The sequence below is a fragment of the Cebidichthys violaceus genome, unplaced genomic scaffold, assembly GCF_023349555.1.
Source record: "Cebidichthys violaceus isolate CVI_PGR_0920_01 unplaced genomic scaffold, fCebVio1.0.p SCAF_20, whole genome shotgun sequence".
Taxonomy (NCBI): domain Eukaryota; kingdom Metazoa; phylum Chordata; class Actinopteri; order Perciformes; family Stichaeidae; genus Cebidichthys; species Cebidichthys violaceus.
In genome coordinates this window covers 4,083,727-4,097,049 of record NW_027176373.1, presented here as the reverse complement: position 1 = coordinate 4,097,049, position 13,323 = coordinate 4,083,727, and the positions used below count along the sequence as shown (strand labels likewise).

Genomic DNA, 13,323 nt, shown 5'->3' with positions numbered 1-13,323 from the left:
ACTTGAAACATGCATTCTTCCCTCATAACCAGACTTTCTCTTCCTGATTGTGACTTTGAAATCAGTATAATTAACTGTATTGTCAGGGGACGAGCCAGTCAGACAGAAATAGCTGATTTCTCTCCATATGCCAATGCCAAATGGATGATTTAATTGTCTTGAAGTTTTGTCAGAGGACTTAGAGGCAAGTTTTTTTTTTCATGGTGAATGTGGATTTTTAAAACGTGTGTCTTCATTCCTGCTTCATTTTTATCTTCTATGTCTGATTAGGCTCTGGTTCTAGTGGCCACCATGAGAACTGTACCCTCAAAGACTTTGATAGACATTATCTGCAGGATCAGTGAGGGTGCTTTCAGTGGAAAAAGGTTGCTTATGAAGATTGGGGAAATCTTGGCAGTTTGAAATACTGATCTTGGGAAGAGGCCTTTCCCTGGCTAGGAAATTGCATGACTCACATTTGAGTGTTTGTTGGTGTGTTACTAAATTGAATTATTGTGTTTATGTCAATATTTAACATCATCAGGCCTTCATTTCACAAAGGACTGCTCACACTTCTGCTACATACATTATCCTCTTGTATGTTGTTCTTGTCTGTTCTTTTCTTTCTTCATGATTTCTGATTACCCCTGTTATTGGAATGCTGTGAACCTCTGCAGCTTTGTATACTGACAGAACAAAAGGCCTCACATTTCTCCCTATCCCATATTACAGTACACGTTGTTACTTTTTTTTTCATCCTCTGGCTGATGTCTTGCTTCATTTCCTGTCAGTAGAAAAGTACAATCATATATTGTATACTCATTCAAAACACTTTGCTATGATGATGTGATGAGCGCTTAGCAATGTGTGAATATATATTAAGGCTGTGAGACGCAGCTTGTGTTGTTGTGTACTGTACTCACCTGTCACTCCCAACCCTGCCTCGCTCACCTGCCCAGCATTGTCAAGCATTGTCAAAATCACTTGCCTGCACAGCGGCCTCTCATTTTCTCATTAGCCTCTCAGTACAGTGTAGTTTCCACTTTTTGGTTGTCAGATTGTCCAACCGGCCTTAATGCTTTAGCTGGTTTCTGTCTCATTCTTCACACTGTTGGTTTGTTGCAAACTGTAAGCCTGACCTGACCTTTGAGGCTCTGAACTGGACCCGTTTCATTCTAGACTGTCTGCTTGTGGATCCAAGTTCTGTCATATCCTGTGACAAAAATAAGCCAACCAAGCTCAATCAATGATGTACATGTTATGCATATAAATACATGATACTGGGCTGTAAATATGGCTCTACTGCGGTGTCCAAAAACACTTTCTTGTTCTCTCATTAACGACTCTCTATAGTAAACAGTCAGTAGTTCACATAAAACAGTAATTAAATTGCATCGTGGCACAGTGAGCAAAATATAGTATGAAATATATATTAATGCCATGGACACTTGACATAGTTGCTCCTTTTTGGGAATTTTCAGAATTGTAAATATAGTACTATAGTAAAGTATATACATATAGCACTACACTATGTACACAGTAAATAGGAATTGATTTTAGACACAGCGTACAACTCACCTTTCCTTCCTACACCTGCATAACAAAAAAAGAAACATATGCCTGTAGATTGCAGTACTTCAAGTTCTCGTTATGTCAATATTAATGTTTTATTTCATGAAATGAGCACACACTGAACTAAAAAACAAACAAACAACGTTTTAATTTGTTTTGAAAGTAAACAGTGCATTGGGCTAATGTGATGAAATATGAGGACATCTTGTTTCAAGTAAAACTCTGATTGATGCAGTTGCAGGGAGTTGCAGGCATGTTATGTATTAGACTAGGACAGAGTTATTCAATTAATATTCAACGAGGTCCAGTTGGAGAGAATCTCCTCATACAAAGGTCCAGAACATCACAATAATGTCTAGCTTGCGCTATGATTTAGTCCCATATATATTGAAGTAGACAACAGTTGTATCAACGTCTATATGTAGTCAACAATGGACTGTCAAATCAAAAAAAGAACATTCAATTAAATATTTTCACTATATTCATTTTCAGTTTTCAAATTGAACCTGATGAATTATAAATATTACTTAATCTAATAATGAATACATTTTCTTCTCATTTCAAGTAAAATAAGGGAGAACAAATTTAAATAACGGAAAGCTTTTGAAAAATGTTTATCTTGAAATAAAGTACTTAATTCTAGGAAAATGTATTTAACTGAATTGTCTTTGCTCTGCAGATATAAATTTGGTTATTTCAGGTGTGAAGTGATGTCAACCAAGAAAGCCACGATATTACGTTTTTCTCCTCTTCTAAAAAGAGAGATGTGTGTTCAGGGACTGTATCTGTGGTTATTGAAACCACTTGTTTCAGCTCTATTCCTCTCTATTTACATCATTGTTGGGCAGTGAATTAATGTGTTAGGATTCTGATCATGTAGGGCTCATAAATTGTTTATTTTCTGTGCCTTTATTTCGTATTTGAGTGGGTAGGTTTGCTGAAAAGATTTGTGCTTTGTCTCATAGTGGTGCTTCACATTGTCGTTTTTTAATAATCGCCATGGTCTCTGTACATATGAGACACTCAGGTTTTGAACTGTCCATGGGAAGAATAAACACAAGAGTCTGTCCATTCTTGGTTAAAAGCTTTGGTTAAGATGTCCACATTCCACATTCCTCCTCCTTTAGGATCTAGCCAAAAAGGCTGATGTTCTACAGCCAGTGCCCAATAATATGACTATAAACACTAACACTTTGCCACAATAGACAGTATTTCAATGCAGCAGTTTGGTATGAGCGTGTCACCGTTATTCAACTGAGGGGAGCTGATCAGCTCACCTTCAGATTCACTCATCTGTGAAACATTAATCTCAAATGAATTATCAATTTTAAAGATGCACTATCTTTCTTGATATCGTGTGGACCCCAGAGGATTATTGACCACCACAGCACAGGAAGATGAGAACTAGGAATAAAAGCAAGTCGTAGGTCGCTGTACAGAATGTCTTGTTTATTGTTGTCGTCATACATTTTCAAAATTACTATATGCTTTGTATCTAAAGACTCTCAGATGATTTGAACTCTAAAGGTAGACGTAGTAACACCTGGAATACAGGGTAACTCTCACCACAGATGTTTGGCTGTTAATGGAAAACAATCATTTAGTTTCTGGACATAAATCTATGTATAATTTGATAGGCATGTTTTCCTAATTCTGTAATACCAAAATACTATATAATATTTTATGAAGGGTTTATGGTGAAAAGAGTATTTCCTTGAACTATTTTCATATGCCCGGGGTGAGAATAACTCTGTTTTGCAGGAGCTCAGTCACACTGCAGACTTTTTATTTGATAATGTTATACACCTGTGGAGAAACAGCAGACACTATCAACACATTTGTGCTTATCTTTTTTTTTTCTTCTTTTTTTTTTTTTTGCAAGTTTTCTTTTTTTTCTGTTAAATATCAGTTTTTGACATAATCTTTTTCACAAGAACAGACTAAGTTAAATCTGTTATATGTTTTGTATACCAACATGCTCACAATGTATCTGAACCATTTTTTCTTTTCCTTTTTAGTGTCAGAACAACATACATTAAAACAGACGCTCTTTTGTTTCAAACAGTATGTGCCAGGTGGTATCGGAATAGATGATTTTGACAAATTCAAAGACGGGAGGAAAATAACAGGGCCTGCAGTCATGTACATTGGCTTCACTTGCAGGGCATGACCATAACTTCAGGAAAGAAAATCTGTAGACGGGCACTCCAAGATCACATTAATTCACATACTTAACATCACTTCAGTCTCTCTTCTTTTTCATACATCACATTTGACTTAAAACCAAATTGAAGTCATTCTTTTTAAAAAAAAAAAAAATTTTACATCATCTTTTTTAATTTTTTATTTTCAGGCCCAAAGAACTGAATATCATCGCAAGTGCTCTAAAGGTGAAAACTGGTTAGCTTTCTCTCTCATGACAGACACAATATTTGTGACTGTGTTGTGCATGTAAGGTGATTATTGATTTATCTCTTTTTCAAATACTTGTTTGTGTTTCTGTATAACTCTATACATTGTGCAAAAACAGCTGTATTCTACTCTAGAAGGCCACCGGGTGTCTTGGTATGCATTTTCCCTCTGTGTCTGTTCAACAGCATTTCTCCCGTCTGTAGACAAATCTGTGTTTGAAAATGCTTTCAGATAGATTTCCTTGACCGACCGACCTTGATGTTGAATCATCTCAAAGTAAACAAAACCCAACACATTTTTAAAATGGTAGGCAGAGTCAAGCAAACACGGTTCCTAATATCCCTTTGCTTGAGCTGGACTGAATAAAAGCAGCACAAGACTATCTACTGCCAATGTCAAAAATAACTTTACAAACAAAAATATGCAAAAAGCTATGCAACAATTATCTCTTGACGATCAGAGACGTTCATCTTTCATATGGATCATGTTTATTCAAACTTTGTTGGATCATTTGGCCAGATAATAGTTGTACCAGCAGCTGAAAACACACATTTTATAAGTAAAAGAGAAACATCTTTATACAGTACTTCAGTCAGCATGCTGTTCTCGGAAAGCTTAAAGCAATAATCAACCAAAGGCAAACTATTGTCTGGCCTAACGCTAAATTTCAGCTATTTCCTCCTGTATTTACAAGCTGTTTGAAGACCAGAATACATGTGACTTATAATCATAAGCCCACGTTTGTTACTGGCCAGTGTGAACTTACTGTGCTGTATGCAAGTCAACAACAAAAAACTTGTGCAAAAAGACGAAACATTTTTTCCTTTGGTTCAGACCAGGAACGGTGAACCGAGAATACAACACCACTACAAGTTTTATATAGTGCAGTCTGTTTTGTTGTGGGTTGGCTCATAACTCCAGCACATGAGACTGTTATGGTTAAGTTCTGATTATCAGCTTTGACTTATTGGGAAATGTAGAGAAATGTAGAAATTTCAATATTTGTTTTTTGACTCCTTTGCAATCAATGCTGCCCAATGTGCCAGGTTTATACTGCAGCTGGCTTCACTTTCTGCTGGTTTATGGGCTTTTTCCTTCAGTCTGGTATTCAGCAGTAAAACAGATGATCAATTGGATTGAGGTCAAGTGACTGATCCGGTCAGTGTTTGGTCATAAAAAACCCTTTGTTGCCTTGCCTGTATGTTTTTGTCCTGTTATATTGTCCTGAAAGTGCTGTTCACTATTATATATTGCTACCAGCCTAATCGTAAACCTCAAACCAAGTCTTCACCCTAAAATGTAATGATGTACGTTATGAGGACACTATTCAGTATTCACCCAATGGGGATGTAAAACACCCCCAAACACTGTTAGAAGCTGAAAGTCAGCACTTTAACTTCATAGTTGTTGTTTCGTTTCAAATCCTATATCCCAGAGTACAGAGCCAAAACAACAACAAATAAACACAACACTTTCTGACTGCACTGCACAGTAACAAACGCTTCAGGGATAGATTGTTTGTCTAAGGCATGAACATCTTCAGATTTATTGATTTCAATCCAGCATTGCTGAAATGTCTTAGTCACCAGTGACTGCTTGTGTTGCTTGTGTTGCGCTGTCAGACAAATGTGCTGACAACCAGTTTATGATTATGTTGTCTTGGAAAGCAAGTTGCTTATCATTTGTTATAGTGGTAAATATAGGCTATAATATGTTATAGATGTGTCTTATATTTTCCTCGTCCCTGATGGGCCAATACTCTAAATGATAAAACAAGAATGGCAGTATTACATTAGCGTCAGTCTACTGCATCACTAAAAACAGCGCGGCAACCACACCTCATGGATTTGCGTGTTATATACAGATAGTATAATACATTATTCTGGTTAGGTATGATTTATGGTGTTTATTTACATATATTGTGTGGTGTGCATTAACATATCTCAACTTCAGCTCATAAGATAGATGACTTCAAAATGAAAATGTAATATCCCAGTATTGTAGAAAAATATGTCATATTCATTGTATGGACATGAGGAAAATGGTTGGTTTGCATCTAGCACCTATTGCAACCATATTAATGTATACTATAATAAACCACAGCAGACATATGGGCACCACTGAATATATATAACTACAAATATCTTACTACCCATGAACCACTTCTCTTACAGGAAATGCGTGTAATGGGCAACATAAGGGCATTGGATAATCTAGTAATGTAAAGGCCTTTAGATAGAAAAATAAGTATAATAGAACAGTTTTAAATTGGGGTATTTTTTAAATAAACTGATCTTTGAATAACATTATACTATGCATATGTTATATATGCATATGTGTGTGTGCTTTTAATTTAACTTTAAACATTGTGCTGTGTAAAAGCTATGATTGTTTATAAAGCCCATTCCTCTACACTTTCATAAGCTGCAAAAACATATATTGAGAACTTGAATTATGTTTCTCCGTGAAAATGCTTTCCACTGTGTGCTCTTTTTTTATTGTCCTACTACTACTACTACTACCAAGACGGCCTTTCTGAACTATCATCTGTACAAGACAGTTCATCAATATTTATAACTACATCTTTCATCATAGCTGTCTATCACACTACTCATAAATAACATGATTTTGACCTGATGCTGGGACCAACAAACGTCTCTATATGCAGTTGTTTATCTTATCAGCTACTTCCTCTTATGGAAACTTAAACTAAATCGGATCAAATTTGTCTCACACATTAGACATGGTGAGGTCATTGAAGCTTCCTTCCACAGCACTTTGGACGTCATGCTTTTAATTTGCCTCTCACAGTACATGTTGCTAATAAAATATTTTTTTCATTTTTAACTCTAATTCTCACTGAATCATGTATTTGTTTCCTTAGTTGTACAATCCGCTGTACAATATAGGTCCAATCCTTTTTCTATATGTTCTCTCTTTTGCATGCGTCTCTCCTAAAACAGAGATTGTGATGTCAGTAACACTACCTGTTTAAATAAACAATGAACTATTTTAAAAGGGCTGCATTAAATGGCATTTATCATCTTCAAAACGTTGCCATCATAACTGAAAAGAAATGTTTCATGTTTACAACATCACTGAATGCCTGTGTGCTTTCGCCCTCTGCAGTGGTCAACAACTTAATTTGCAACCTGAATAAAAAAATCAACCTACCGGGGAAATTAAATTGTGTTCTTGATTTGCACTCTTTTAAAAATAGATGTCTGCCATCTTTGTTGTTTCTGTAACCACAACACAATACATCACAATAACTGAACCAGGAGAACATCAATCCATACATGAATAATGGCTAATTTTCACTAAATACATAACCAGCTTGTCTTTGTAAGTTACCCAGGGGCTTCATTCATTACTGTAAAGAAGAACCACATCTATCAGCTCTTCACTGTGCCCTGTCATCAATAACTATCAATCACCATGTCAACAGTCCGGGTAGAAAGCATCCGTCTGTATTGATGGGTTATCCTGTGCAGCCATTCTGTCTATTTACTGTAGGTGTCATATTCAGCATGGTTTGAATGACCCTACAATTGATCGCCTTCTCTGTGGGAATAAATGTGAGTGTTGTGTTCATTTTGATAAAGTTATTGGCTAAAATGGCTATGATGTAATTGGAAAAGTGTGTGTTGAATCAGGACTTTTCTTTATGGAACCTTTCCCCCATGGTTTGACCGTCAAACACAATCCTTCACTCTTTCACTTATCTTTCACACAGTAACCTGGGAATTGCTCCACATCCGGCCAACACAGCAAAAATCAATGCAATGCAGAGTAGTTTGATTCACTTGGGGTACGTTTGCAACACAACTGATAATAGAAGAAGAAAATGAATTGTACTGCTGATGAAATTGTACCGCCTCCTGCTTCAAAAGTCCCCAAATGTTGCCTAAAAGTTAAGTAATTGACCCAGCTGTTTACGCCAACCTGGCAGCAGAGCGCTCTAGGAGTATTTATAGTGAGAGCACTGTCGGGACAGCATGAATTATTAATGGTTCCTGATGTAGATTTATTCATGACCTCTAGGCCACCTGGGTGCGAACACACACACACACACACACACACACACACACACACACACACACACACACACACACACACACACACATTAACACACACATTCACGTACTAAATTAGTTTGTCTTTGTGGACTAAAACTGTAGCTCCGGTGATGGTTTTCCATGGAAATTATGACAGATGACAGTGTGTGTAGTCCAGTAACCCTCAGTAACCTCCATTGTAGCCATTAGCAAGCCTTCAGTTGGTTGATCGGCTCATAGAGGTTGTCTTTCACCCACATGGATTGGTCCTCAGGGATAAATTATTCAAAGCTCTGAAGCATTCAGCAAGTGCGGCACATACTTGGAGTACATAGGCCTAAACTACATACACACACATACGTACTATGTCAATAAGAGAACAGTCTGGTTTTTATGCTTCTTACTTGCTTCTGTGTAGACTTTCAACCTACTGGCATGAAGGTGACATTTCTCCCAGTAACCGGATTCTAATGAGTTAGGTGTTATCTCCCTTTTGTTGCAAAAGTCATGATCAAAAAACATGTAAACTGATCCTTGGCCTCATGTGTCTGCACCCTCTGTCCAGTTTCCTGGCTCAGAGGCGGTACTTTCTCAGCAAGTCGGCCTGCCACATGTACTTCTTCTCGGGGAACCTCTCTGGGATCTTGATCTTGTGGAAGTCTTGAATGCACTTTTCCAACTCCTCCTCGACCGTCGGCTTCTCTTTCGCCGGCCGTTTCTTGCACGTGCTGGTGTCGCGGGAGCTCGCCGTAAGTGTGCGCAACAAGTCACTCTTCCGCCGCTGCTCGGACTGCTGGAGCATGGCGATGGGGCCCTTTTTCAGCGGCCTGTCCAGGGTTTGGACGTTGGCGTGGGGGTGTGACTGGCGGCTGACCGGGCCGCAGATGACTGTTCCCTGGGGCGAGCTGGCCTCTGACTGGCTCTCAGAGCTGGAGGTGGAGAGCTCATTGAATGAGGTGCCGCTCTCGCCCTCGCCGTCGCCCTTGTGGTTTTTGCAGCAGCAGTCACATGGAGGGGAGGACCAACGTGATGGACCACCTGGAAATAGACAAAACCATTACATTAGAGTTGAGCTATTTTTTCCCCCCTTTTCTTTCTTTCGAGGCCGATCATCATGAAGAGAAAAACGAGACGGTGACACAATGAGAGCCACAAATTAGTCAGACAGGAGAAGAAAGACAAAGTAAGAAGCACTGAAGACAGACAAAAAGGAAGGTCAGCTTTAGCCAAATGGCTATCATCTGGAACAAAGTGACATGCCATCAGAGACACCTGGCTTACTTCTCGTCTAAATATGGAAATGAGCTGGCTGTCTGTGGGACAAGCCTACTGTACATTGTTCAGAGAGCTACCCTCATATTTCCATGCTGTCACATGAAACAAGTGGAAGAGCTACAACCAATTCTAAACACTCCACGAATGTCCAGATTTACATTATTTGAATGTATTTACAGTAAAACTAATGCAAATGGTATTTCAACTTAATACAATTTTTTTATTTTTTATTAACTTTACAAAGATTTTAACTGTAGAAGGATATATTGTAGCAATATTGTTACTGACAAACAACTTATAAAACTGGAGTCTGGCAATTTAATAATGAGTAGAGGTTAAACTGTACAGCTATTATACATGCAAACACTAAAAACGTTCCAGTCAACATGACTGGAGTCGTTTTATTAGAAATAAATAATAAAGGAAAAAGCCCAGTGAGCTTTGATGTAGTGATTTTGCATGTTAAGAGATGTCTTGGTGACATTGTTTCAGCAGCATTAAAATTATACTTTTTCAATGTATTGCAGGTCTTAACCCTTAACCACATGCAATAGTTTAATTACCGTTAAAACTTTTGACCCATAGATGACTTTGCAACATTTTCTTTCTAACAATCGCCCTCTAATTTTATTTTTTTTAATTTTGTGCAATGCTTGGAATTGAAGTGGTACAGGTGAGTTTCTATTAAACTGATTATCTCTCAAACGTATAATTTTTTACACTTGAGTACCACAACTGTTTTCACCTGACCTAGAACCTCCAGTGAGTCATAAAAAAGTTGAGAGATATCTCAGTGTTGATGAGTTTGACCCAGAAGTTGTGGTTTTGACCAATAAGGAGAAAAATGCAGCGATCCGCAATCATAGCTGAAAGAAATCTATTGCCCAACCTGTCCTCTGTGTGAGTGAACAGCAAAAGGCTGAAAGACTCACTGGAACCAGAGCAGCAACCTACCTCTCACTGCAGGAAGAAGCCATTTATTTTTCATGCTAACCTCCTGAATAATTGAAGGGGAATCTGTTGCTGATGGACTCCACTCTGTTTAGTGAGGAGAGAGATCAAAACCTCTAAAGGCAAACACACACACACACACACACACACACACACACACACACACACACACACACGCAACGTCCCTCCATTCTGATTTTGAGACCCGCCCCTCAAACATAAGCGCAGGCTTCCGTTTTTGATGCCTCCTCTACTCATCAAGTTCAATAGCACTGTTGTTTCTTTTCTTGTGCTGCTGAGCATTTCACTTCAAACGAGATAGAACAAGACTATAAATAATACTGCTTAAAATAAATGCCCCCCTGCTTTTACTTCCTGTCCTCAGCAACATATTTGGCTTGTTTATGGAGAGGCAAAGGAACAGAAATCAATTCATCCAACCGATATTTGTTCCTCTGAGTACCACTTATAAAACAGTTACCACATATTGTAATTATATTTTTGTGAGTATAAACTGAAGAAATATTCCTTGGATAACTTTGACACTTACACCAACTGTTATTCTGACACACATTCAGTACTGAACTATATATATATATATATATATATATATTTATTTTTATTTATTTATTTATTTTTTTTTTGCTATATTTTGCTAACAGCCTAATCGTAAACCTTAAACCAAGTCTTCACCCTAAATTGTAATGATGTACATTATGAGGACAGACATTTTGTCCCCATAAGGAAGGCAAATCACCACAATGTGACTGTAAACAGATTTAGTCCCCACAAGATGGGTAAAACACACCCACACACACAGCTGCCTACTGTATATGAAATAAACATCACCCATCCAAACCAGTGACAGAAATGGAACGCTACACCCTTTGTCACCCATAGCAACTCTGGATCTTTACCATTACCACAGACATTTTACAGCTCTCACATGCACAAACACACAAAGTATAGAGAATACACTAGGCTTTAATAGTGTGATTTAAAGGTTCACGTACAATTAGAAATGTATCAGCCTGTTTGTTATACAGTTGCAGGATAAAGGACATAACCCCATGATGGGCGCAATTACGTCTCCCCCCCAAACTTTTGTTTAGGGACACATGAGTTAATTTGTGTCACTCTGAGTGAATAGCTAGCTCTCTGATCGATGAGACAATGAGATACAAACTCGTAATTGGTGTTTTGAAAAATGGCCCCAGACTCCGGTGAATTGTTAAGTCTGCCAGTAGCCAATCTGCCCGTCCAAATAACATTAACACGATGAGACGGCTAAAGCAGCTGTAACAAATAGCCCTGTATGTGTGTGTGTGGCCTTTCATCTGTACACTATATGACATTCTGATTAAACCTCTGTGTAGCTCATGACACAGTGAGTCTTGACAGCAACACGCTGCTTTAATTTACAGGTAGTGTGTCTCGCTATTAGCCTCGCTAACACGTAAGACTACCAGGGAGGGGTCTGATTGATCACTTTAGATTTCCTGTCAAACCTTAAGCTTCATGACAAATTGTTCAACAAATAATTCAATTGAGAACACCAAATACAGGGACTTTAGAATCCAAGCACTGATAACTGAGATTTGTAAAACAGGTTATTGAGTTGTATCGCCTCTCTCAGCTACACAGTAATATTTTAATTAAGTTCCCAAGAGGATGTATCAGTGTGCAGTGTTGATGCTATGTAGCACATTCAGTCATGTTAGTGGTAAAACCAATTTCCCCTGCTAATTGATTTTTTTTTTTTAAATGTGTAAATGTAAAGACCTGCATTTTCTCATTGGTATTTACACTGTCTGGTTATAATGTCTTGCTAATTAAGGTGAAAATTGAATCACTGTTATGTTTATTCAGTTTTTTTTCTCTCACTTACTGTCTGGTTGAACTAATTTCTATCTTGTATTGCTTCTTACAGGTGAATCACTGACGTTCGGTACATTTTTCTGCATCACACAGTAACTCCTCTCCATTTTAGGAATCCACAAAGGAAACTGTTACATAACTTGATCCCGATCCAATGCAAGGATCCTAAAGTTCAGGGTATTTTGTCTAACTGTAGGTTAATGATGCGGTTTGACAGTGTGCTCTGGAGATTCAAAATTTACACTGATGGAGGTGCCATAATTAAAGGTCAAGGTTTCAGAGTGAAAAGGCAATAGCTGCCACACAAATTGATGGATTTTAATTATACTGGGGAGGAATGATGCATCTTGTTACTTGTGACTGGCCCAAAGGATGCCTGCATCCATCACTCTAGGTGAACATTTCTAGTTGAAAGTTAGCTTCTTTTCAGCTCTTGAGGTCAAACTGCAGGAACTATGATACATACCTAGCATACCTTGGCACTCCACTTACTGGGGCATTGTATTTCTACATCTTGTGAAAAAAGCATACATGATTATTAGAAAATGACCAATTTCCTGTCTAGTCATTGTCATAGAAGAGGAATTTTAGCACTCAAAATGCCAGGAAGTTGACACTTTCTCACTATGACAGGTATGCGACACTACTGAATGATCCGCTCACTCAATAAATAACCTGAGGTTCTATGTTTATATCAGTCGGGAGATATCTTGGGGAGAGCGCGTCCCCACTGCCTGCCAATCACAAGGGCACGTGCACGTCAGCATTTTTGGAAAAATGCCGAATTAATGACAGGAGTTGGGGAGGAGGCGCAGCTACTGTAGCAAGAATGTGTCTGAATATTACTGTTTATTTTAGTACCTCATGGCACCCTGTGCACAATTCTCTAGAATGTATTTATTGTCAAATCACAGTTTCATTTCGCTTTAAATCCGTTTTAAAAACTGCGTAATTTACAAAAGGATTTGTAAGAAAGAAAAGCTAACTATTTAGCAAATGATAAAAGATACAACTTCAGTCCACTGACAGGACAGGAAAACACATTCACACCAATTCAGATAAAGATAATTTCTTTCTCAAGTACTCAAAATTGTCATACTAGTCTTCTCATGTGATTCGGAGCAACTCTTGTTTGCTAATTACTATTGCTATACAATATTCCGAGTGCTACTATAGAAGCAGCGAAGGTTATATTGCA

General features: G+C 38.0%; 1 protein-coding gene across 1 annotated transcript in view; it reads right to left on the bottom strand.

Moving 5' to 3' along the window:
* Positions 1–2,816: 2,816 nt before the first annotated feature.
* Positions 2,817–13,323, bottom strand: part of kctd16b (potassium channel tetramerization domain containing 16b) — a 74,506-nt gene continuing 63,999 nt past the window's right edge. Inside the window, exon 2 of the mRNA XM_068715729.1 lies at positions 2,817–9,059. Within this exon, the coding sequence (XP_068571830.1) occupies positions 8,596–9,059 (464 nt within the window). The 3' untranslated portion in view covers positions 2,817–8,595. The remainder of the gene's footprint in view (positions 9,060–13,323) is intronic.